Here is a 27434-nt window from a genome sequence, read left to right as displayed (position 1 = left end):
ACTATTTGGGGGTGATTTTCATGAACATCTGTAGAATGCAATGATAATTAATGGTGAGTTTGCCTTTAAAATGAAATAAGGAGTTGTTTTGGAGAGAGCAAAGTATGGAATTAAGGCCTAGTACTCATCAGTCAGGTGTTTTGTTTACTTAGGAAAGGAACCAGAAACCCAGAACTCAAACTAAGAAGCCTTTCTCTGGTTCCAGCATCATTTGGCAAATTTTCAAATTCTAGTGGAGGAACCATAGTCTGTGAAGTATGAGTTTGAAAAATTTGAGCAGTGGGTTGTTAGAGCAAATGTTTTTGGACAATACACAAGTTGCTGAAGGCTTAGAACATCTCAGATTGTGAATATGATGGATTGAGTGGTACTGACAGGGGTACTTTTAAAATCCACTTTTTGTAATAGATAAGATGCCCCCAAATAAACATAAATTGTACTTTCATAAATTAAGCCCAACAGTTAACTGTTGGGTAGTGTGCTTGCAACTTAAAGGAATTGTTGAAAGTGCTAATTTCCTTGTGTTGGGATATTTGTTCTGTGTTCCTCTTTGCTGTGCTTTGGAGTAGGTTGTGTGACCAAGGGTTTTTTTCTGGCCCTTCCTATGACTCAGGTTATAGAGCATGCTTATGAAGGTGGGGTTTTAAGTCTCTGCCCCAAAACGCTGAATAGAAATTTTCTAGTTTTCATATCCTGAGTCATTTGTTTAAATGAGATATGAATTAAAGAAGCAAATGATCCTTTTCTTCCTAAGTATATATGTATGGTATTTCCTATTTCTTTTACTTTTTCCTATTTACTATCCTTCCTGTAAATATATTTACCCTCTGGCCCGCAGAATATATTGGTCCTGTCAAATTTTGTTTCCAAGTGAAGAAAAGCCTATGTGTTAGTCTGTTTCTGTTGCTTATAACAAAATACCTGGAACTGGGTAATTTATAAGAAAACGAAATTTAGTGCTTACAGTTTCGGAGGCTGGGAAGTCCAAAGTCCAGAGAACACATCTGGTGAAGGTCTTGGTGGTGGCAACAGTGACCCAGGGATCTCACATGCCTGAAAATGGTGGAGCAGAGAGACACTAACGTCTCATGTTCTTTTCTTTTAAAGTCCTCAGAACCACGCCCCTGACCACCATTTTGAATCCATTTACTAGGCATAATAGGATTTCCCACCCTCTTAACAGTCACAGTGGGGAGCAAGCTACTAGTACATGAAAACTGGGGGATACAATCCATATCAGCCTGTATTCCAAAGTCCATTTTCCAGTTGACTTCTGTGATACAACAGATGAGTTTGGAGCACTGTCGAGTTGCAGTAGGTAGTGGACTCAAAGGAGGAGCATCATGTCTGCATCCTCCTTGCTGTGCAGTGGTGAGGGGCATGGCCTCCTTGCCTCATTACTTCTTTCACCTGAATTGCTTTGTAAATGTTGCAGAGCCATGTGGGCTCCCTGACCCCACATATTGTCCAATTCTCAACTTGCCATGGTAGCAGAATTGTGCTGGCATCTTCCCCAGGAGAGCAGACTCTTTTCCTGAGAGTTTGCTCTTTGGCACGTGAGCAACAGGCTCTGTAACTCTTACCATAAGCCAGGTACCGTTTGGAACCTGAGCTACGTGGACTTATTCTTGTTTCATTTCCTCCCTCTTCAGGGAAGGAAACAGGCTCAGAGAGGTTGAGGCACTGACTTGAGGTTGCTTAACTATGAAGTGGTGGAGCTTTGATTTGGACTGAGGTGGTCTGAGTCTAGGCTCTGTGTTTTGACCTTGTGCTATACTACAGGCAGGGCTGGGGCCCACGTCTCCTACGCTGCGAAATCTTTCCATTGTGCATGCAGCTTTAAGGAGCCAGCTCCTTGAAAACACTCCTTCAACAACTGTCTTCTCTCCTGCTTTTCCTCTTTGCACGGCCATTCCTGTTTGTCTCCTTTATAGTTTTGCCCCTGAAATGTTGGGGATCCCCTGCCCCTGCACTGGCCCCTCATACTGTCTCTGGGTGGGCACGTCCAGCCTTGTGGCTTCGGTTCCCTTTTGTGCTGTGGATATACCTGCATTGGTTCCTCGTCCCTTACCCCTCTGTGCCAAGCTCCACACCGGGATACGGGGCTGCTGCTATGGGATATTTCCACTGGAGTGTCCTCAGGATGTCAGGAACCAAACTGAGCTTTCCCAGACATCTGCTCACCTCCTTTGTTCTCTAGCCTGTGCATGGTACCCCAGTCTCCCAGTCACTCTTATCTGAAGCCTGGAGTCACCTACAGTCGCCTCTCTCACCACCTCTTGGCGTCCCTCTGCCTGCCCTCCCTACTGATGATCTCTCTCAAAACCTGCAGCTGCCCCCTTCATTATCCCCCCCACCCGCCACCCCATCTCATTGCACACGACCCCACTGTGCCCAGCACTGCCCCAGTGCAGGTCCTTATTTTTCCTTGCCTGACTCCAATAGCTTCCTAGCTGGCATGTTTGTGTCCTTTTTTGTCCCTCACAGCCGTTCCATACACTACTTCAAGAAATCTTTCTGTAGCTCACATCTCAATATGGCATTTCCCCCCATAAAAACTTTAAAAAGCTTTTCATGGCACTCAGGAAAAGCCAGACTCTCTAATACTAATCCCTTTCATGATATGGCCCCTGACACTCTCAGGTTTATGTCTAGCCTCAGTCAGTCACACTCCTCTCAGGTGTCCCTGCACCAGTCACTCCCTCCCCTCAGGTGTCCCTGCTCCAGCCACTCCCTCCCCTCAGGTGTCCCCACCCTAGTCGCTCCCTCCTCTCTGTCCCTGCCCTGTACACACCGGACTATTCATGCTTTGTGTGCAGAGCCTGTTTCCAGGCCTCCTGGGCTTTGTACTTGAAGTCCGTGCTGCCTGGAATCTGCTTCCTCAAGCAGTGCTTGTGCTCATTCTAACCAGTGCTTCCCTCCCTGGATGTGTCCCCCTCCCTGGCTGTGTCTTCCTCCCTCTGCTCTCTTTCTGGGGAGATACCCCCTCCCCCCAGGTGCTCCTTCATGACTTCATCGAGATGACTGCCCTTAGAATGGGCACCTCTCCACCTGACCCACTGGCTTGTCTTTCTCAATAGCCCAGAAGCTCCTTGGGTGTCCCCAGCCGGTGTCATAATTTGTGGCACAGAACACACACCAGGTGACTCTTGTTTGTTGAATGAATGAAAATATGAGTGAATGATGATAATGACAGTAGTTGCTGACACCTAAAGCAGTGAGAATGTGCCAGGCCTTGTTTTAGGAACGTTGCACTTGCTAAGCCATTTGATCCTCGGCCTCCGGCCCCAGTGTGGGGTGACAGGGCCCTCTGTCCTTTCAAGTACCACCGTTTGAGGTGGCGCCCCATAGTGGATGGAGCTGCTAGCCAGTGTGTCTGCAACTGCAGGGACAGTGGATGTGTCCCGGGAGGAGGAAGGAAAGGCAGACTGCCCCCTGTAGCTGGGCTGTGGGTGTGTTTGCTTCTGTTCCCTCAGCTGCCGCAGATTATCTTCAAAGCAGGTAATTGGAAGTAAGTAAACTGGCATGCGATGTGCATCCTGGAGCTTAAGGCCCCCTCCGGAGGACCTGGAATTAAACCTGGAAAGTTCCAGAGTGGGGGCTGGGGGAGCCGCTGGAGGCCAGAGCTGCGCTCGGTGAAACATTTTGTAAGTAGGTCACAGGAAAGAAAGTAAAAGCCCCCAAAGCCTTCCTGCCCGTGGTCTGTTAGAAGAAAACGTGGCAGCTGCTCAGCGTCCCAGCAAGAGCCTGAGTTGTGTGGGGGCACTGCTGCAAGCTTCCAGGATGTGTCACTGTGGGCTTTGGCACGGGTGGCAGAGCCAGAGGCACCAGGTTTTACTCCTCCCTCCTGCCCTTTGTTCAAGGCACAGGACTCGTAGACACTGACCAGAACGACAGTTGTCATCATCAGGGCCATCAGCATTACCATGTTGTTTCCTGAGCTTTTGTGTATGCCAAGCTCTGCTAAATGCTTTATGTGTTATCTCTTTTACTACCCACAGTGACGCTGTGAGGTGGGGTCATTTGGCTCCTTAGTGGGTTTTTTGTTTTTTTGTGTTTCATTTGGTTTCTATGATAGATATTCCTGGGAGAGTTTGGGAAGGCAAATCAGAATAGGAGCAAAGTCGAGTTAGGAGTTAGGCACAATTCTCTTACCTACATGGGAATGGGGGTCCCTTGCCCCCTCACAGGAACAAGAAAAGATAGTTGATTAGTGTTAAATGCACTGCAGTTAATTCCTCGCCAGTTTTCTTGCACTCTAGGGCTTAGGCTAGCCTATAAGTCTTAGTCCCAGGTTAGTTATAAAATCTTGATTTACCTCTCTGTATAGGTATGCTAACACATTCGTTGGCTTAAATTATTAAAGTTATCATGAAAAAGGTTTGATTTCTATTACCTACCGTGATTTGTACTTTAAATATAGGTCCCTGTCGCAATTCATCAGAATTTATGTTGAAAATAGAAAAGGGAAAATTACTTTTAAACATTTTGGCATATAAAAGCATGATTTACTTTGGACTATTTCTCCTACAGCACATTAATGCACTAAGGCCAAGTTTTCAAGAATATTTTTCCCTACTGAGTCTGGTAATTATTAGGAAACTGAACAGCTAACATTGGGCTCCAGGTTGTCACCTCTGTGTGCCCCTTCCATTGAGGGTGGGAGGGGAGCTCTCTTCCCCTCTCTCTCCTTCTCTCCGTCACTGGCTGGCCCAGGCCCATGGTGTTAAACTCGCAGTGCGTGCTCTTGTTAGAGTTGTTAAAAGTGACAGGCCGCATCTTACCTGACTTACTAATTTTTCTCAGTTTCCTCATCTTGTTTGCACCATTTTTCCTTCATTTCATGAAATGAGAATTTTGTTGGTAGGAACTCTGTAAATGATTCATTATTTTAAGATTGGACTTATTAGTGAAATAACATATTCTGTGCCTTCAAAATACATTTGATTCCTTGATGATTTGTTTTGTCTTATTGAGATTATGGAAATGAAAATGTAAAACCAACTGACACTATTTAAAATATTTATCTAATGATATCTTGCCGTATGATTTGCTCTTATTACTGAAAGTAACTCCAATGCATTTCTTATGTCATTGCTTTAAATATTATGTCATTTATATCATGGGAAAAAGGAGTTTTTAATTTCATAGCAGAGTGATGCGGAGAAATCCTTTTTTTTTTTTTTTTTTTTTAAGGATATTTTGACTTTAGGTCTGTGCATTTTTGGCTAGAACTAGAATCTAGTTTAACTTCAGCTCAGGAATGGTGTTTTGATTACAATGAGCAGGATTTGTGGAATTCAGTTGATTTATTGGCGATATCTCCCATCTCTGTAATTCCTACTTTTTTATTTTTTATTTTTATTTTTTTTTGTCTTTTTTGTGACCGGCACTCAGCCAGTGAGTGCACCAGCCATTCCCATATAGGATCCGAACCCGCGGCGGGAGCGTCACCGCGCTCCCAGCGCCGCACTCTCCCGAGTGCGCCACGGCCTAGGCGCTGTAATTCCTACTTTAAACAGTTACGTTGTCATATACTTTTAGCTACTTACTTATGAAAGGTGATGCTTTGGTAGTTATCAGAACCAGTACCAAATAAAGATACCCTTCCTGCACCATAGTCTGCATTCTAAAGGCCGGGGGCTTTTGTGTTAACATACCCTTCCTTGTCCGAATGCCATCTGGCCTTGCAAAACAGTGAGGTAAAAGTTAACACTGGTTATTAGATGATGTCACTGAAACTTAAATTGAGAAAGTTATATTACTTGATGAAAGAAGAAATTTTAACCCAGAAATCTTTGACTGTCCACATTTAGAATTAGGAATCGATTGGGGTGGGGGAGATGGATTTTTGGAAAAAAAGTCATATACTAGCTTGACCCCAGTTTTCACACCCAGCAAATTCTCAGAATGTTCTGTTTTCTGGAATTCTGTGTGCTAAGTGATGTTAACATGTTGTGACATCCCTGCAGGATGTTTATTAAATAATTCTATTTTTGATATCTTCTTGAGGGTTTTAAATAGTTTGGAGGTAAGTAAAATAAAATAAAACCAAAAGATTAAATATCTAGAAATAGAATTTAAATAGCATTTGGGGTTAAATGTCTCCTTTCTTCTTAGAACTTGATGAATGATTTGGGCTTTGCTTTTCTTTTGTGTTTGTGTGTTTGTGTGTTGGTGTGTTTATGTGTGTAAAAAGTGAGAAAAGGGATCAGATCCTGGTGGAAATAAATGGGGGGTGGGCACTAAACTCCTTCATTCTGCTGAGTCAGCACTGCCTAATGTAAGGAGTAGGCAGCCCTTAAATGATGTGGCCCTCCAGGGCTGGAGTGAGGACTTGCATTCATTCATGCATTCATTCATTCCGTGAATATTTATTGAGCTCCTTCTCTGTGCTAGCTATGTTCTTGGTGTGGGGGCAAACAATAAGTAAAACTATATTCCTGCCCTCATGGAGCTTATAATAAAACTAATACATAAGATAAGTAATAAATATACATTATGTCAGTTGCTGATAAGTGCTCTGAAGAAAAGTAAAGCAGAGTTGGGATAAGGAAGGTGTGGATTTGGGGATTTACTATTTTCATGTAATACCTGTTGTTATCTAAATTCCACACGTGGAGGTTCATCTGGCTTACATTTCTATTTCACCCCATCTTTTGAAATGTCATGTTGGAAAGGGAAACGATTAAACATGTTACTCATTTGTTTCTTAGTGTGAATTTGTTTTAGATTATTTCCTTTGAGCAAATGTTAATGGGGAATTTGAGGCAATGGATGTCTGGGGCTGGGGAGGTTTGGAAAGGATCCAGATGGTCCAGGTTGTCTCCTGCTTCTGAGTGGAGTCTCCTCTGTTACCCAGGGAGCCCTACCACTGGCGCTCCTGGTAGTACATTACTGCTCCATGGTGTCATTTCTCCAACCCTTCTAGAACATTACTGCTCTATGGCATAGCTCATTTCTCCGGGAATGCTAACTGGAGAAGCGAACTCTGCAGTGCTTTCCTCTCAGTTCTTCAGGAGAAATGCATCGTAAAGTTAAGGTGGTATTTTTTGTTCCGTTAATCTTCTTGTTTGGGTTATCATTTTGCTTGACATTTTCAAAGTGTTACTGGCATGTTATTATTATTATTTTAAATGCAGAGCCTAAGTGCATCTTTAGGGATATCTTTGTCTGTTTATAGGTGCTGACTCAAAACATGAAATCCTTCTAAATGGGGAGTGATTCTAATTCCCCTTGGCTGTCCTGGTCCCATTGCTTTAGTGGCATCTGTTAATTCTCCCCCACCCGCCAGTAGCAGTATCTGCACCGCACTTCTCACCCCGCCACCCCTAAGAAAAAGCATGCTCCAAATTTAGCTCGGTTGCCTGCCAGGCTCTGGCAATGATTGTGAGGGTGGGAATTTGTACTTTTTCCTCTGAAATTCTCAGGAATTACCCTTTGCTTAAGAAAGCGCCAGAATCAAGGTTTCCAAGAAGTTGTACTCTGTATACATCGATTTTGTGGTTTATATCTATAAACACAATGGTATACAGAGATTTTAATTTCTTTGATGTAGTATTTCTTTTGCTTGGTAGTCTGAGCATGTGGGCTTCCCCTCGATGAATAAATTTAGGTATGAGATGAGGAAAGCCAGCAATGCTAGTTTGCAGCAGTGCAGCTGCTTCAAAATGAGCAAATTGTGTCTTGTTAAAGTATCTTTTTTTTCCTTACTATAAGCAAAACTGTTGAATGTGAGAACAAATCTTAATTGCTTTTTTAATTTAAAAATGTTCCTTTTTTCCGCAGCTTTTGCTTTGGTTGCTGAAGATAGAAAGAAAGAGGTCAAGCAGTATCAGGTACTCATTCTAATGATCAAATCTTCTCCTCCTCTTTGAGATTCTTTTGTATTTTCTTTAATGGGATGTGTAATGATTTCATCCTTCAGTAGTTATCATGTTTCTTTTTTGTTTGTTTTGTGAATTAATATAATGTTGGTCAACATCGATTTTGGAGCCCTAACAGCAACCTATAGATAGACTTGCTTAAAAAAATTTTTTTAACAGTTAAAGCAGATCTACTATGTTTCAAAGCCATTTTAAGATAAAAGGTGCTTTGACATAGAGTTAAACATTTTAGAAGGCTTGCTTGGATACTAGAGTTTTTTCCAGTCATATCATAAGTTGGATTTGATTTTCCCAGTCTGTTAAAGGATTTTGCTGTGTCACAGGGGTCGCAAAAGCCTGATTACTGTTACCTTGAAGTCAGCACCGTGGGAGAGGGCATGCTGGGGACTAGGCAGGAGACCCCAGAGGTGACTGTGTTGCCAGATTACTTGTTTAGTCAGAACCAGAAACCTAGACCTGGGGATCAATGGAAAGGGATAGCACTTATCTCAGAGCTGCTCCTTTTACATGGTACTGGACCTTGGTGTTATCAGTACCATGAGAGCTTCTTCTTTTGGATCATTGGTGGCCTTTAAGAACCTCATGTAAATTTTTACCATTTGGGCTTTGCACTAGATCATTAAGCATGTGAGAAAGAGAAAAAATATTTTTAAATATAAATTGCTTTTGTCATATTAACTAAGGCTCAGTTGACTCAATTTTTAACCCCATAATTGGTGTAAAAGCATTTTTTGGTAAAATATTTCTTTTATCAACAGAGTAATATCCATTCTAACTATGCTATGGGATTCCTACACAGGGGAATGACAATAATAATTTCTTATAATTTTAAGATCCTTTAAGTTTATTAAAGTATTTTTATACATTTCATTTAATTTGATCTTCTCAATGATGTTGTTATTGTTGAGCAAAGCATATTTTCCCGTTTACAACAGAGAAAATTTAGCCTCTGAGAAGTTAGTGATTTGACCAAGGTCACGTGAAGGTGGAATTAGAATTCAAATTTTCTGAATTCTTGAATTTTTCACACTGTACTATTTTATATTACACAGCTTGTGCATTAATAATGTGTGTGTATTTGACAGTAATGAGGATCATTTATGATGAGTTTAAAGCGCTACCTAAGGGTTATTAGCAGGGATTTCTAAAAATTTTGTTTAATGAATTTAGAAATTATAGCAAATGCTTCCTAGTATAGGATTTAACTAATTTTTTCAAATGAGGAACTGTATCTGTCCTTTGCTTTAAGTACATATATAAACATAAATGGATATAGATAAGGTGAGTCCTATATCTTAGTGTCATTTTTCATGCAGAGGTATTAAAGCACTTGAAAAATGTCATTAACCCCGTCTATTTGTAAAGAGCCACACAGCCAGAAAAGCTGTTCATCCCATGAGGAGAGGCAGTGATAAAATGTCTAGCGTGCTCTGTACCCAAGACTTGGAGGTGGAGAGGAGTCGGTGTGTCCAAGTCTGTCCCAAGTCTGAGGGTGCACTAGAGATAGGATTTAAGGCTGTGCACAATAACCTCATGAATTTTCATTATTGTTAGTTTGTCACTAGCAGTAGAACTGAACAGAATCTGCCCCACCATTGTGGCCCCAAAGCAGTCGCCTCCCTCCCACCTCACCTCATTGCTTGCCTATGTTGAGGGCCCCGGGCAGGTCTGTCTTGTGAATGCAGGCCAGCCCTACTCAGGGCTGGGTTCCTGCCCCAAATAATGTGCAGACTCCCTGGTGGACATCGGATTGACCTCCTGTCATAATCCTGAGTGCTGCTGGTACCCTGATGTGCTGCCTGCAGCCTGATCTCGGGGTCCGGCTCCTCTCCAGGGTTCCTGGTGCTGGCACTGTCCTGGATTCTGACCAACGACAGCTTTCAGGGGAGCCCGCCCACCCAGGATTGTGCTCCAGGCCGTAGGTGCTGCCTCAGCCACGGCCGTCTAGCTGTCTTCAGCCTGCAGTGTTGCCTGACCTTCCTTCCTACGGTGGCTCATGATTGTGTCCTGTGTGACATAAGGTTAGTGCTGGACACAGGCGTTCATGTCTTGTCCACCACTGACCGGCTGTGGGACGTAGTGAACCTCATTGTGCCTCAGCTTCCTCATCTGTAAGGTGGGGTAATAGGATGTACCTCATAGGGCTGTTTTGAATATTGTGTGTGTGTGTGTGTGTGTGTGTGTGTGTGTGTGTGTGTGTGTGTGTGTGTGTGTGTGTGTGTGTGTGTGTGTGTGTGTGTGTGTGTGTGTGTGTGTTTACAACTTAGAACAGTGCCAGGTCCTATTTAAATGTTTACCTGATAAGACAACAAGAAATGTCTTACACAACCTCTCAAGAGATTTGTATAAACCATCTGTTCTGTCTAAACAGATCAAAGTAGAAAGAGGAACCATAGACCTTACTGCTTTTGTCAGTTAAATTTCTTCTACAGTGGTAGTTGGCTTCATATGAAGTAGTTGATTACGAGAAAAAAGTGGGAACCGGTAACTATTCAGCACTTGCATTTTGTGGACACTGTGCTCAGTGTTTTATTATCTCATTCAATTTACAACACAACCCTGTGGAGTGGGCCTTGTGGTTATTATCCCTGTGTTAGAAATGGGAAACTGAGGCCTGAGCTAACAAGTGGTAGAGGAAGTATTAGAACACAGGACCAATGTACAAGTGAGTGCACTGATGAACACATCTTGATTCATTTATTTCATTTAAAATCTAGAGGGAGGTGGTAGATAGTTGTGGTGGGGGAAGATGCCATTTTGCTTTTCTTTCCTCTTAAAAGATTTTCTATCAAATTCTTTTGAGGATGTGTCTGCTTTTACTGAAGAATGTGTAAACTAAGTATTATATATATGGATTACAAGTGTTCAAATCTAAGGGTGACTTGGAATATCTTTTCCCAGCTAGGGTAGGAGCTGTCTGTGGGGTAGATGCATTAATAACAAATCTCTTTCCTCTCTGAATGGCAACTCAGTTGACTTAACAAAACTTTGAGCACATTTTGATTGACATTACAGTTAGTGTAAGAAACATGTGGCAGCAGAAATAATAAAACAAACTATGTGTTTCTTCTTTGGAAGATCTAAGCCTTTTCACAAGGGAAGCTGGAGACAGAATTTTAAATGTTCTAACTTGTTCATTTAGTCTAAATTTCTTTCTCAAAGGAGAAATTTCCCAGGATGATTTTGGTTCTGTTTCAATTCACCTAATTCAGCTGTTCCTTGGATATTTTATTTTTACAGTTTACAAATTGAGCCACTTGAAATAGCTAATCATTTCCTAGCTATTGTCAGCTAGTCTCAGCTGTAGTGCTTAATAACAATTAGAAAGATGTATAATTTTGGTTGCTTTTCTCCGATATCACAAAGATATCTGGTAGAAAGTCAAGTTGGTGTTCTAGCTTTTTTAAGTTACTCCATCTAGAATCACTGAGTTCTGCATATTTTTCAGCTTTCAACTTGTTGATAAAGGTGATTTTTATTGTAGATAAGACTTTTAGCTTACTCTCAAAATACATTTGCATCTAGTCTGGCTGGTTAGCTCGGTTGTTTAGAGCACAGCCTTTTAACACCAAGTCAAGGGTTTGGATTCAGCCACAAATAAAATAAAATAAGATACTGGCCAGCCACCAAAAAGATAAAATAAGATAAAAATATGTTCACATCTAATGATGTATATTTTCTGAAGAACTTCTCCAGGGGAGTCTGGACATGCATTATCATGGTGGTGGAAGGAAGGGGCATTGGAAAGGATTCAGAAGACCTGGTTCTGTGGCCAGATGACTGTTGAGTCTTGGAAAAATTTTTTATCTTTTCTGAGCCTCTGTTGTCTGATATGTAAAAGGGAAGTGTTGGATTGAATTTCTCCAGTGCTGTTTTGGGACCTGAAAACTCTATTTTTCCATGAGCCTTGTCTGGCAGCCAAAGCTGTGGCCTCCCAAGGAGCAGGCAGCCTGGCCAAGGGACAAGCATCAGGATAGCAGTGGGAACCGAGTGGTGCCTCCGGAGCTGAGGCCAGCACTCCTTTCCCTGAGCAGGTTGTTCTCCTAGTCAAGAGTGGCATTTAAGGAGCTCACGCATGGTAACTTACGATGATAACCTGGCTGTGTCGTTCAGCACATTCAGAGAAGTGGGTTGAACATTCCATCATTTTTCGTAGATTCTTCCAAAAGCTATGTGTTTTATCAGGATTAAGAGAGGTGTCACTTGATCCTTAGATCTAACAAATCAGCATATAAGTACGGGATTCTTCTCAACTCAGTGGCATTTCTATTCTTGAGACAAAGATAATTTCAGAAGACGCCACCCCAGGTATTTACTCCCTGTTGTTAGATCACTCTTCCCTGTCTATTGTCACAGTCCTTTTGGCATTCTTAGAGGATACATCTCTTTTGTGGCTGTTATTTTTTAAGCTGCTCTCAATTTTGCTGGTAAAAGCTCACAACTGCATTTCTTGTTGCAGTCTTTGAAGAAAACTGAAGAATTTTTGCCACCATCCAATTGTCATAATTATAGCATATGGCTTTTGAAAGCAGAAAAGGGCAATTAGGGAGAAAATTCTTTCCTAATCTGCCGAGAAGACAATGAAAATGGCAGATTTAGCTGCTGATGCTTTGCGCTTTGCCAAAGAAATCTTTTGAGAGTTACTCCCTTGATTTACACAGGGTCAAGATCTGGTATTTCTGTGCCCACGTCCAGATTTTTGTGTCTGGAGCTCTCCCGCTCTAAGGCACCTCCTCTATGCACATGAATTACAGGGACCACCATAGGCCAGCATCCTCCCAGGCCCTTGCAGACTCCCAGGGCCGCTTCTCACATAGGAGAGAACATTGTGGTAATGTTCTTGATGACAGAATATCTGAGTCCAAAAGATGGTAGAGTACAGTAATTAGTAGAGCTCATCTTCTTGAAGAAAATCTGCCTGACTTGGGACTATTTCTGATATGTTTCTAGTGCTTTATAGCTCATGAGGTTTTTAAAATTAACCCTCCCAAGAACGTTGTGAACCAGTTAGGTGTTAACTTCATTTTACACGGGAGGAAAGAGCTTCAGCTCACTTAATTGACTTGCTCAAGGTCATGTAAGAAAGGGACAGTCTCATCTAGAGGCTTCTTTCATGACACAAGTATATTGTGGCTGCTTTATTCTCCTTTCGTTTTGGTCTCATTTCTCTAGGGAAGCTTTTACAAGTTCCCATATTTAAGCCTTCCCCCCGCCAGGGTTAATATGTACTGTGCATATTTATTCAGTGTATTACTGGCTTTGTTATGTGATGAGATTTTTCTTTTTCTTTTCTTTTTTTTTTTTTTTTTCATTTTCATTTAAAATACAGGATTTGGGGAAAAGTGGTGTATCCAGGAAAAATGACATAGGTAAGTAATGACTTTTCTTTAACCTAAAAGTATGCACTCAGGTGTATTTCTTGTAAATTATATTTTAATAAAGTGAAATTTTTTTCCTGATTTTGTTTATGGGGTAAATATTGTTGTTCAAATATTCTGTCTTTGGCCCAGCCCAGTCTTTATGCTCATGAAGACACGGGGAGAACACTTTTCAGATTGGCATGTGGCGTGTGATACATATTGGCAGCAACAGTTAATGTGTTGTATTTAATTCCTTCAGCCATCATTCCCTGAGCTTCCAGTAAGGGTAGAACACCGTGCCAGGTGGGCGCTGTCGGGGGAAGGCAGAAATGAATAAGACACGGGCCCTGTTATTAGAGGTCCACACGCAGTGGGAGAGAAGGACAAGCTGTGGCCTTTGCTCGTGTGTCCTCTGCCTGGAGCCAGTCTCCCCACTGGGTGACCTGCAGGCACCTACTTGTCCTTCGGGAGTCAGCTCACCCATCACATCTGTCACACTTGTCCTGGGAACCCTGGTGTGGAGCTGCTCCTGCCTCCTTTGTAACACGTCGCAACCCACCTACACCCTTATCTCTACTCCTTTTTAAACACATCTTCCTTCCCCAGTATAGTGTAAACATCTACAGGGATATGACCATGAGTTAGTCTTTTTTAAAAATTTCCTGGGAAGCAGTGTGTTGATGGGAAGCAGGTCGCACGTCTGTGGGTAGTGGTGGGTCTCTCCCCGAAGGGTGCGAACTTTGTCAGTGTCCTGCATCCCAAGGTAGGCCGTGGAGACCTGGTGAGCTTTGGATAAGGGGGAAAGGAATGCTTTCCTTACTAGGCCTTCATTGCCTGGGCCTGGATTCCAAGGAGTGTGGAAGTGCAGGAGAGGCCCCTGGGTGGAGGGGGAGGAGCCCTGTGCCTGGGAGTCATGTCTGGGGCCACAGGGGCGTGGGTGAGCCTGTAGTTCTGAGCGCAGTTGTATTTGAGGGGCCACAGGAGTTTATTGCTTTTTCTTCTCTCTATCACAACACCCTGTGTGGTTCAGCCAGTCCCTCCCTGTGAAGATTTTTCTCTCTGCTGCCAACCCTGGTGGCTTTGGGCATTCATACGTGTATTTATTTTATGGGAGCTAATGGGTCCCTTCTAGTAAATGGTTATTAAATTACTTAACGACCCAAGTCTGGAATGTGAGCTGGAAACTACCAAGGGGAAGTTATCTTGGACAAGTAAATTTACATTCTTGCAATTTGCAAATGGCAAGTCAAGTGATACCTAACTTGCTGGCAGTTCACTGGAAAAAGACCCAGGGGGCTTCTCTGTCGTAATCTGCATATGAGCCTTCAGGACCAGGAGGCTACAAAGAGCCTGTGCCTAGCAATGCCCATAGAGTCGGGTGCCTAGACCATGGGCTCCCAACACCCAGGCAGGCCACAGCCTCCAAGCCCAGAGAATCTTTTGTTCTCTTTAGGCTCCCTGCCTAATCAATAGATTCATTGGTGTATGGTTATTCTCACCAAGTAAAACATAACTGGACTGGCTCTTCCTGTGTGTGTATGTATTTATCCCTGAGCTTTAAATCATAAGCCTGCGTGTTATTCACCTTTTATCAGAAGAACACGATTATTGATTTCTCATCAGAAAAACACCAGCATGACAAAATCCATTGTTCTAAGTAATTTCTGACCATGGGGATTAGCACTTAGTAGAGTGCTTGGCCCATGATAGGTGCTCAGCAACCAAAGAAATAGAGAGCCTTTGGTTTATTTTACCTTCAAAGAAGAGTTATTTCTCTTCCAGGCATCCTTTTCTAATGATCTCCTTGGTTCTCCTGCCTTTCCTGAATGCTCCCTGCAGCTCACCATTGGCATCAGCACCACATCAGTCTTTTCTGTATCGTTGACTAGTTTCTCTGTCTTCCCCTTATAGCCTGTCATGCTGATCATTATTGTCAGGCACTTACTGTGCGACCCATTCGTGGCATGTTCCTGGTGGGGAAACAGACTATCCATCTTGAGCTGTGACAGTGTTTGCTGAAGGCAGATTGCAGTGGGTTTAGAGGAGTGCAGAGCCAAGATGATAAGAAAGAGTGGAATCATCTTATGTAGCTGTTGAATGGGTGGTACCAGGGAGCTTAAAAGTCAGGTGGTTGGGCAGCATAAACAGAGGAGACAGCTCCCCAGATAAGCTCAGGATCAAGGCTCAGCCAGAATGTGATTCAACTGTGGGAAGGCTTAGGTTGTGTGTCAGAAAATATTTCTTGGTGCTGATATAAATAACAGCAGGAATTTGTGCAGGGACACTGTTTTCAGCATGAAACTGTACTCACTAACCTGGTTCTTTTCTTGAATGGGTTGGGACCGAATAGCATGTGCAAATGATCTTCTGCCATTTATTATTATCAGGGTTATAGGAGCTGGGTACCGTTAGCCTTGTTCCCGATAACTACCCTCACACATCCTATTCCTTAGCCATCCCTAACTGTTAATATTTTCAGGGCCCTAAATTCGACTCTCTGTCCCAAACCTTCACTGCTCACTCTATGGGGAAGATCTTTCCACCCATTTTTGCCTGTCTCAGGACACAGTGCCTTCATTTTCTCCTCTGGAAAGACCCCGCTGGGCTCTTGAGGTCCTTCGCAGTTTGAAAGTGGAAGCAATTAATCTGCAGTCTGAGCCTCTTAGCGTAGCATCTAAATCCTTCAGGATCTGATCTGTCTGACCCCACCTCCCTCTCTAACATTGTCACCCACACTACCTCCCATTCCAGAAATGCCCGGCAGACTCCCTGGTCAGGGATGCTGCAGAGATAAGACAGGCCGTGGCCTCTGTGATAACTCTGCCGTGATCTCCTACCTGCTGTGTGTGAGTTTGCAGAAAGCTGCTGCTTTTTAACAGAAACTCAGGCCGTACCTCTTCCCAGAAGCTCTCCTTGTGCTTATCCCCTTCTGAGTGCTCTCTGCAGCTCCTGTGTGCTCGCATGTACCCCTTGCCTCGCTCTGGCTTTACTCGTGTCACTTCGTGTTATCATGGCCTGTCTTCTTTTTTAAAAAAAATATTATTTTTTATAAGCATATTATTATTACAAATCATGATTTTTTTTTATGCCCTTTACCCAACCTATCCCTCCCCAATCTCCCCTCCCCCCACCTCACCCCCATCTCTAGTATTCTGAGAGTTCAAGGAATTGTTTAGGTCTTTTCTTTCTTAGCACCCAGTTATAAGTGAGAACATGTGGTATTTCTCTTTCCTTCTCTCGCTTTTTTCACTTAACATAATTTTCCCCAGACTCATCCATGTTGCTGCAAATAGCAGAATTTCATTCTTTTTTATGGCAGAGTAGTATCCCATTGTGTGTATGTATCACATTTTCCTTATCCAGTTGTCCATCAATGGACACTCAGGCTGGTTCCATACTTTTGTAAGTAGAGCTGCTATGAACATGGGAGTGCAGGTATCCCTTTGACATGATGATTTCCATTCCTTTGGATATATGCCAAGTAGTGGGATTGCTGGATCATATGGCAGCTCTATCTGTAGTTGTCTGAGGAAACTCCATACTGTTTTCCATAATGGCTGCACTAATTTACAGTCCCACCAAGTGTAGAAGAGTTCCCCTTTCCCCACATCCTCACCAGCATTTGTCGTTCTTGTCCTTTTTAATAATGGCCATTCTAACTGGGGTGGGTGATATCTCAGTGTGGTTTTGGTCTGCATTTCTTTGATGACTAGGGATGTTGAGTATTTTTTCACATACTAGTAGGCCATTTATATGTCTTCCTTTGAAAAGTGTCTATTCGTCTCCCTTGCATGGCCTGTCTTCTGAATGAGGCTCAGACACTGCAGTGCTGTGACTGTGCTCACTCACCTTTGCGCTCGTAGGGACTCAGAAGATGTTTGCTGAGTGAATGCATGTAGCACATGTGATTGAAGTATGTGAAAAGGGAAGGGACAGCATGATTTCTCGGTAACTATATTGAAAAGAGCAGGACAAATACAACTCACAGGACGTGACCCAGATACAGGAAAAGGGGAAGGATTTGCTTTTCTTCTTGCAGAGCCTCTTCCCAGTGTGGAAGAATGGTTATCTTCAGGAGATGAACAGCGGGAGCTTTGCTGAGCTGGTAGATGTGGTGGCAGGAGTTGTTTACTGTAGTGAGTGCAGGATTGACCTTTTGACAGATGGAGCTGCTGTTTTAAAATTTTTATTATGAAATAATTTGCACATATAAAAATTTACAAAGAGTCATAAAATGAGCATCTGTGTATCCACCACCTAGATTAAGAAATGAAACATTACTAACACAGCTGAAGCCTTTTCACCATTATCCTGATTTGGTATTTATCATTCTCATGTAATCTTTTATACTTTCACACGATATGTATGTATATGTATAGTATGCACCCATGTTATATATGTCTTTGTGCAAATTGTTGATTTATATGTTTCAGATGTAGTGGATTGAAGATAACATTTCAATTGAAACATTACGACTCCCATTTAAGCCTTATCTCTGTGTGTGATACATAGAGCCAAGAAGCTGATTTAAAATAGAGACGGGTACATGGAATGTTCATATTTATATAAACTCCTAAAGAAAAGGAATTAGGTCATATTCAGTAGGTTATTCAGCATTTCTTTTTAATTTTTCTATTGAGTCTTAATCAAAGAGCATTTTGGAGCTATTTATTGTATGAATATTTGAGTGACTGAATAAATGGATAGAACTATAGAACTGAACCCAAGAACAATAACATATAATGGAATAAAATTAAAACCAAATTAGTGTCTCTGAGCTGAGATGTTAGAGAGAAAGGCTCATGGTGGGGGAGAGGTCCCCATGTGGATTTGCCACGAACCTGGCTGGATGCTACAATTTATGTGACATCCACCTTCTGCCAACACCTCTGTCTGGTGGCAGGGTGCTGACATAATGGCTCTTTCTACCTCTTTCTTTATTACAAGCTCAGAACCTGAGGAGGTCTAATGTGCTTCTCCGGTATGTGACCTGAGCAACTACCTCCATTGGCAAGACCTCTGGTGATCTTCCCCAGCTGGGGGCATGACATGCTAGGGTTTCCTCTCTGCTTGCAATTGTAAAAAGCTGGCCATCTTGCAGCGAGGCTCTAGTGAGCTGGCAAATACTGACAGTGCGTTGTTGTAGATGGGCTTTTATGCAATACTTCTTGCTAAAGCCCTGCTGCTGTGGAATTGTTGCGCTGGTTTCCTGGAAATAACGCTTAATCTTGGGTAGGTGCCTTGTGAGGTAGGGCAAGGATTATTGAACTATTTACTTGCAAACCCTTGTGAACTTATGAGACATATGCAGTCACTGTTGAGTGTCACTGTAAAGGGCCATCCAGAATATTCTTGAAGTAGTGTATAGTTTGCTAGGGATGCATAACAAAGTACCACAAACTGTCTTAAAAAACAGAGATTTATTGTCTCAGTTCTGAAGTCTAGGTGAGGGCTAGATCTCAGTTCTAAGATCAAGGTGTTGTCAGGGTTGGTTTCTTCTGACAGTGGTGAGGAAGAATCTGTTCCAGGCCTCTCCCCTTGGTTTATAGATGACCGTCTTCTCCATGTGTTCTCACATCATCTTCCCTCCGTGAGTCTGTCTGTGTCCAGATTTCCCCCTTTTATAAGGGCCCATCCTAATGACTGCACTTTTACTTGATTACCTATGTAAAGACCCAGTTCCATGTCAGGCCACATTCTGAGATACCGAGGGTTAGGGCTTCAACATGTGAATTTTGGCGGACAGGTAGCAAGTAGCACAGTGTAGGTTTATGTGAGAACTGTTAAAAGTCTTGTAAACATTGGACTTTCAGCTAATAGGGACGTTAGTATTCTAGGCTTTTCCCCACTTTTGTAAATTTACTGTCATTCTCACTGACAGATGCAGGAACACATTCACAGTTGGTTACCACAGTTGGTCTAGTACAGTGAGCTTATTTACTTGCTAACTTCTAGGAAGGAAGTTTCTGAAATCAGTTTAAAAAGAGAAGGTTTTGTCTGTAGAATTACATATAATTGATTTTTTTCCCCTAAAAACGTATTGCCTGAAGGCTTGCCTTGTAGCTGTTGTTTTTTCACTTGTTTTTAAGTTTATTTCCATGCTTATTAAAAAATAAATACCTGAAAACTTTTTTGTTTTTGGTTCTAGACTTAAAAGGAATTGTATTTGTCATCCAGAGTCAAAGTAATTCTTTTCATGCAAAGAGAGCAGAGCAATTAAAAAACATCATCTTAAAGCAGGCCGCAGATCTTACACAGGTATGTAGAGATGGCTTGGGATTTCTGCTTGTTATGTATTTCACGATACATTTATGTTTTCCAAAATGCTTGGTCTGTCAAGAATCAATTTTATTTATATGAGAATAACTCTTCTGACTCATTTTGCTTATTTAATATTGACTATTTATTGTTGAAAGTGCCTTGGTTAATTTCTAATGCTCAAAGTATCGTATTCTAAATTATTGAATATGTGTTTTTTTAACTTAAGAGAATTATATTATGACTATTGTGGCTTTGCCATGAAGTATGATAAGAAAAGTATAAGAAATAGCTTTTTAAAGGTAGGGCTTAAAATAGCCGAGATAATTAATGTTCAAAATTTTGGTAACAAGTTCTAAGGCAATTTTCATGTTGAAATAATATTTTCATTAATCGTAGTGCAGTGCTTCCTCTATGAGTCTTTTAATCTGTTTTTTAATTGCATGTCATTAGTTGAACTTTTGACTTGATTTATAATGTAGTATACCAGAAGGATTATGGAGAGAAAAATCTATGCATTCAGGTACATTTTAATAACATCTAAAACAAACATGAACTGAATCTAAAGCTGCTCTGGGTAGTGCTGGTGGTTTGGGACAAAGGAAGGTGTACCTTCTTGTAGCGTCTTATAAGTTCCTCCTTCATGAGCCAAGTAAAAAAAACAACTCCAAGACTGCTGCACTACATCGCCATGGCCTTCAAGACAGAAGTGCTTGTCTGTAGATAAATGCCAACTCTTGGTCCTCTCAGGAATAAACTCTGACAAGAGATGTGCGTGTTTGACAGATTGCTTTCTTTCTGTTGGTGGGTGCTGGAAAATAAAGGGTCAGAAATATCAGTGGAAACACAAGCAGCCCTAACGGTATTCAAGGCTAAGATACTGCTGAGAATGAGGTCTATTGTGCTTAATCTTTAAATGCTTCCCATATAATCTTCATCAAACCTCCCCTCATCCCTGCAAGGACAGGTTCACTCTATTGCCTTACTTGGAACATCATATTTTCTCAAGGGCGATGGAAGAATTACACGCTGTAGACAGATTGTTTTTTGGTAATTAGAGGTAGGAGCAGCTTGATGAGTTCAAAATTGTTTTTTGTCTGGAGACCTAACTTTTAGAGATTTTCTTCTAGTAAACCTTTCCGGGTTTCATCAGAGAGGTGGACATGCAGTCTCCTTGACTGGCTGGCTCCTTCCGTCCGCTCTGTTAGGGGTTCTGTGTGGTGGCCAGATGCAGGCAGGAGGGGGAGCCAGTCACCGAAACAGTCCCTCAGCTGAATCCAGCCAGACGTGAATGGAGTTTAGCTCCATCAGGCATTGGCAGTTACCCCAAACTGTGTAATCAGATGACACTGGAACACAGTGAGGCATCACTTATTGTAGATGAATTAAGAGTACACTTTTCACTATGGACCTGCATGTGTCCCCGCTTCCAAAAGTACCTTCCATCTTGCGGAAGATTTAGATTATGTATCTTCCCTGTTTAATCCATACCAGTAGCCCTTCCATTCATATAGGTAATGACATCCTTTGCTGGCCAAGTCCAGTTGACTGAATATATACCACCATATTTCCTCTACTATTCATCCACTCTTTTTGTGTGTGTGCAAATGGTTATTCCTTCTCGGCTCTCTGCCTCCCCTTCCACCTTCACTCTTCTGGGAAAAGTAGTTTCTGGGGACCTTGAACAGGACAGTGTTCCCAGGACTTGGTCTGCAGTGGAGATGAGGTCTGTGTGTACCTTTTGGTGGGAAGCAGTAGAAATTATTAAATTCCTTCTTCTTTTCTTTGCCTTAGGAAAAATGAGACTTGGGAGGGTGCTGCCAGTGGCTCGGTATGTCTGCTAATTTGGGAGGCAAAGGATAGGGCCAGGTGCAAGACCACTAGATGCTTAAAACTGGGTCTAGGCTCTGGGGGAGGATGCTTAGAGGTTACTGTTTAAGCTGACCTTGGCAGCCGTACTTAAGAATGGAGAATGTGTGTTAGCTGGAGCTTCTCCTCAGTGTCTCCCAGGGGCTGAGGCAAGAGGTGTGGACCCAGCTGAGCTGTGGGAACCTCCAAGGCTTGTTCCCTTTTGCCAAGACAGTTGCACCAGAGCTTAGTGACTGAAGTTCCCATCTCTGGATCCCAGCTTCATTTCCCACCACCCACCCCTTGCACTTTATTTGCTGGTAATTTCAAACTTCTCATGGCCCTGGCATTACCTTGCTGTGCCTCTGTGGCTATGCTCACAACGGCCCTATCTTCAAGCTCCTATGTCCCCAGGAAGCCTTTCTGTGCACGTTCTTGTCCCGCAGTGGTAAGTCACTTCTTTGGTTCCACTTCTGTATCTTGTATCAACTTCTATTGCACGCTTTTCGCTTTGTATTATTTACCTGTCAGTCTCTTCTTCAAACTTTTAGAGCAGAGAATAGAATGTGTCTTATTAGTGTTTGATTCCTCTGAACCAAGCACTGTTTGTATGTACTTAGCTTGAGTCCTCAGTGAATGTTAGTTGAACTGAATCCTGAAATTCATTATTTCTTTTTTCTCAGAGTTTTACTCTCTTTTCTATTATAATAGAAGGTTCTTTTTATTTCTCATAAATACATGGACACCTTTGGCCACACACATGCATACGCACACACTGTATTAAATCACAAGTTCTTTGAAGGCAGACACTTCTTTTGATCTCTCCACAGCGCCTTAAACATGGTAGGTGTTCAATATATGGCAGTTGAATTGAATCCAGGAAACTTAACAAATTAAAATAAAAATTTAAGTAAATTATTTTATCTATTTTACTTTTGTTAATTTTTAAATCGATAATGGTCAGCTCCTCTACTGTTAAATGTAATAGCTATTTACCTCTCTGTGAAACCACAGAGTTTAGGGCAAAGAGTAGAAAAAAAAAACTGGGTATGAGTTGGCACTAGGAAAATATGATCTCATGGATTAAGTGAATCTTTGAGAGACAATATGGGAAAGAACCAGGAAATTCACTTTACTGCTTTAACACAGACAGCATAACAGTGACTTAAAGAAGATGGAAGATTTACTTCCCCTCACAAAACAGTCCAGTTGGTGGGCAGGCCAGGAGTAGGCAGTTCTACTCCAGGTCCCCGTGTCTTGTTACTTGGATAGGGTGTCTTGTCCTTGTCTACATGGTTGCACCTGACCTATGTACTGTGTTCCAGTATGTGGAGGACAAGCAGCTTCCTTTGAAGGATGTGACCTTGAAGCTGTATACGTCATGTCCCCTTATGTACCTCTGTCCAGAGCATAATCACATGGGCACACCTAGACTGGGAAGTGTAGTGTCTTGTTGGGTAGCTTTGGGTCCAACCCAAGCTTAAGGGAAGAAGGTAGGATGGGTTCTGGGGGGCAAATTGATGTTTCTGCCAAAGTCAGGATTTTGTTCCACACCAAGGACTCACCTAGTCGTAGCAGAATTTGCCTGTGAACCACTCACTCCTTCATTCATATTTATGGACTGACTATGGTCAAAGGACTGGGGATACAAAGATCAACGACATAGTCCTTGTACTGAAAGAACTAGCAGTCCAGGAGAGCAGACAGAGCCACAAGCAGGCAGTTTAAAGCAGAGTAGGAGGGCGTTGATAGAAGGGTGCACTTGAGAGCACAAGGGAGAGCCCCCACCATGGCTGGGTGGAGCAGGGCAGGAGGGGAGCTGAGAAAGGATTATGGTGCCCAGGAGGGATTTCCAAGAGAGCTGAGTTCTGAACTTGAGCGTGCCTATTTGGCACTAGCTGGGCTGAAGATAGCAGTGGGAGGGTGAGGACTTCCTAGGTAGAGAGGACAGCAGTAAGTTGGCCAGGTGAGAAGCAGGAGCAGGTATGTGCGGGTGCTGCATTGCTTTCCTGGCATGGGTGGAAGGTGGGCGGCAGCAATGTGGGCAGTGAATCTGGATGTAAGATGGGAACATGGACACAGAGGAGCTGTTTGTCCTCTGGGGAGCCAGGTGTTTCGTGGGGCTTCTCAGGGGGCACTGCTGGCATTTTGAGGGATCTCTCTGATATTTGAGATGTCTAGCATCTCTGGCCCCTGGCAGTACATATAGGAGCGACCCCAGTCACTGTTACAACTGAAAATGCCCCCTGGTTGAGGATGACTGCTAGGGAGAGCTGTTAGGGGTAGACTTGGTCAGATTTGCATTGAAAAACTTTCCCTCTGGTGGCTGGGACGTACTTTAAAACCCTAGGACGCATCATGGGCAACGCTGCTCAGGGTGGTCGCCGAATGCTCTGGTCCTTCATTGCAGGTGTATCTGTTCTGCCCTCAGACTCCAGAGGGAAGCAGGACCTGTTCGTTACTCTTGGCATCCCCATGACACCTAGTGGAATGCCAAACACACACAATATTAGAAAGTGTGTTTCCATTGATGGACTTTTCTCATCTTTTAAAGCTTAGGAAATAGCTCCATTTCTCTAAATTATTTAACTTTTCTAATACCTTATTCTATGCTTCTGTTTAGTTTAGTTGGCTTCTACTTGATTATTATTGTCCTTTGCGTTTACAATTTGCGGCTTAGACAACCTGATGGGTAGGGGACTTAGATTGCCACTAGGTGGCAATATTGGTTTTACATTTAAAGATGCGTAATTAAGCAACATCATTAAGCAACTCCCCAACCCTTACCCCCAGCATTTAATCTCTGTGATAATAGAGTATAGACTACGGCTGTAAGGAGACATCCCTTTAATTATAAAATAGTCTTTCATTGTTATTCCGAAATTCTTTCCTTGTTTGGAAGCCAGCTATGAGTACTGAAGTAGTTCTGACAAACTTTAACACTTGGATTTAATTTACTTGCAAGATCCAGAGTATGTGTTATGACTTAGGTAATTTCATATTTAGATTAATGAGTCTTTTGGTAGTTGAAATGGCCAGAAAGATTTTAGAATTTGTAACTATACTTGATACTGGATCATTTTTTCCTTTATAGAGTTTGTGACACGTATGTAATTAAAAGTTGAGTTAATTCCATGAATAGCACTTTAGAGACCCAAAAATTGTTGTCAGCTAAAATAGGGTCTATAGACCAGTACTTGAGGGACATTGATGAGATAGCCTTTCTTGGAACTAAATGAAAATAGAGAAATAAGATCAACCTCTGAGAATTAAATGCTGAAATGCACAAAGCATAGTGGGACAGAGTCACTTTAAAGAGGCAGGATGGCTCCCTAGTTAAAACTTAACTGGAACCTGTTTTAAGATATCCACTTATTCTGGAGAAAGAATTGAGAGCTCAATCAGCTGTGGACACTGAGAAAGGGAGAATCTAAGAGGCAGAAGTTGTCAGGACATCCCCAGCACAGTGGTGGGAGCATCCCGACTCCTCCAAGGAGGGCCTCAGGCCAGGTGTGGCAGGTACATGCTGTACCTGTAATGGACAGGATGTCTGGGGCCCTCATGTCACCCAGGACCTAGACTATGAAGCCTTCAAGTTGCAATTTTGGTTTCTCCAAAAACTTGCCCACCATGTGTGTATTAGTCTGTTTCTGTTGCTTATAACAAGATACCGGAACTGGGTATTTTATAAAGAAAACAAAATGTATTGCTTACAGTTTCTGAGGCTGGGAAGTCCAAAGTCTATCACTGTGGTGATAGTGACCCAGTTGTCTCATTGCAAAATGGTGGAAGCAGAGAGAGCACAGAGAGAGAGAGACTGTCTTCTCTGTTCTTTTAAAGCCCTCAGACCCACGCCCCTGACCACCATTTTTAATCCATTCACTACAGCACGGTCCTACAATCTGTTCACCTCTTCAAGGCTCCACCTTTCAATGACCATAATAGGATTACCCACCCTCTTAACAGTCACAGTGGGGACCAAGTTTCTAATAGATAAAACTTGGGGGGACACAATTCAAGCTTCAGTGAGTTTTGGGGGGCATAATTCAATCCAGTACAATGTGCATTCATAAAAGTTGCTTGGTGAGGGAGGAATCAGCAGTAAGTTTTATCATCTGAATATTTATCTGATAGCCCAAAATATCTATTCCTCCCACAATGCCAGATGTCTAGAACTGCTGCTTATTTATTTATTATTCCTGTCAGGTTGCACCTGACTACAAAGTCTGCCAAAAAATTAAGGTGCAAAACTTGAATGGTTTCTGTGATTATGCATCTGCTTCTAGCTATTGTCTTTGCTTTGGCAAGTCATTACCTGTACCTGTTTTACCTCAGGGTGCTAGAATGTAGTCTTGTTAAAAACAAACATTTTTCAGGGGCTGGCCAGTGGCTCACTTGGGAGAGTGTGGTGCTGATAACACCAAAGCCACGGGTTCAGATCCCTGTATAGGGATGGCTGGTTAGTTCACTTGGGAGAGTGTGGTGCTGACAACACCATGTCAAAGGTTAAGATCCCCTTACTGGTCATCTTTAAAAAAAAACCAAAAAACATTTTTCATCATCACAATGTGAATATAAAAACAAGAAACTAAGCTAATTTTCTATCTGAAATTTAATACTATATTTGGAGTTGTACTTAGAATGGTGAAACTGTTGCCCTGTTTTCTAGATTAGTTTGGGTCATTGTAAGTTGTCATTCCCATTTATAGTTTTGAACCTTATAATGCAGTTTATAATGGCTTTGAAATTATGTTTACATGTTTCTTCTAATCTGTAAATCAGTAGACTTTACCAGGGGCTATTCTGTGTGCAGGGTACTGTTCTAGATTGCTCTGGCACAAAAGGTTAGAAAAGAATGTAGAAAGAATATTCTACTTCTTTTTTGACTTAAAAGGTAGACGGTAACTATTTTGTAATATAAATCAGTATATCATTAACCAGAAATTAGAAGTACGGAATAAGTGTATTGAAGGGTTTACTCGACAAACACTAATTGGGCATCTCTAGTTATATCAGGTACTTTTGAACGCCCTTGAGAATGATGATATGCATTTGAAGCTGTTTTAGAAGCGCAGCAGAATATAAAAAGTGTGTTTGTATAGTGCTAATTATGCATGTGAAGCCTGAGAGAATAAGAGGGAAGACCATATGAAATCAGATGGGAAAGACGGGGAATGAGCTCGAGGATGTAGGTTTAGAACACAGTTTTGGAAGAAGACCGGAGTGGTCAGGAAGGTGTACTTTTGGAATGCCAAGTGGGAACTGGAATTTGTAAAGGCCCAGTTTTCAGGATGAATAAAGCATGCATTGGGAGTGGAATAGCGACCATTTTAGAATGGAACAGATAGAAGGGGAGGTTAGTGAGTTGGGTGATGTGACTGATGAATGTGGGTTTCTCAACTGCAAATCTGTAAGTAGAAGAATACAGATTTTGAAGAAGTGCTATTTTTTTTCCTGAACTTTTTTCTCCCTGCATTACAAATGGAAGGGTAATGTGAAATTAGGAAGATTGACTGTTTGAAGAGGTACACAGACAAAAAGCAAAGTGGAGGCAACAGAAACCTCAAAGGAGAGTTTGTGTGATGATCTCCTAGTAAATCAGACACTTGAGTTTATTTCACTATTATTTGCACAGCATCTGCATGTCAATTATGATTTGAGTTCTATTTTTGTAGTCTATTTCTTAAGTGAATGTTTATGTGAAGATTCTTATATTCCTTTTGTTACATGAAACAGGAGAACAAACAACTCAGTCTCTCAGGGTGACTCTACTGGAGTGCCTTGAATTTATGTTGTGAAGGAAATCGGCTGTCATCTGAATTTTTTTTTTTTCCTTCCATCTGGAACATGGAGTTCAGTTACCTGAGGGATCCTGCACTGACCTGATCTTTACTTGTAGTTTCAGAAGTGTATTAACACCTTCCTAAAATTATGGAAACTATTGTTCTCCAAAGGATTTTCATAATAAAATTATATTGGAAACAAAGAGAGAAAATAAAGCATAATTGAGTTGTGTTTGGTAGGTTCTGGTAAGACAAGGATCTGGCCACCATTTGAAGACTCTAACGTGTGAAGTTTTAAC

The 27434-nt window shown here is 42.1% G+C and overlaps 1 protein-coding gene across 1 annotated transcript in view; it reads left to right on the top strand.

The window, feature by feature from the left end:
- The window catches only part of B3GLCT (beta 3-glucosyltransferase), a 111580-nt gene that overhangs the window by 5945 nt on the left and 78201 nt on the right, over positions 1-27434 (top strand). Inside the window, exons 2-4 of the mRNA XM_063102841.1 lie at positions 7789-7838; positions 13216-13255; positions 19395-19504. Of these exons, the coding sequence (XP_062958911.1) occupies positions 7789-7838; positions 13216-13255; positions 19395-19504 (200 nt within the window). The remainder of the gene's footprint in view (positions 1-7788; positions 7839-13215; positions 13256-19394; positions 19505-27434) is intronic.

This window comes from Cynocephalus volans, chromosome 7, assembly GCF_027409185.1.
Source record: "Cynocephalus volans isolate mCynVol1 chromosome 7, mCynVol1.pri, whole genome shotgun sequence".
Classification (NCBI taxonomy): domain Eukaryota; kingdom Metazoa; phylum Chordata; class Mammalia; order Dermoptera; family Cynocephalidae; genus Cynocephalus; species Cynocephalus volans.
The sequence above is the reverse complement of the archived record's forward strand: the minus strand, read 5'-3'. Positions and strand labels throughout refer to the sequence as shown.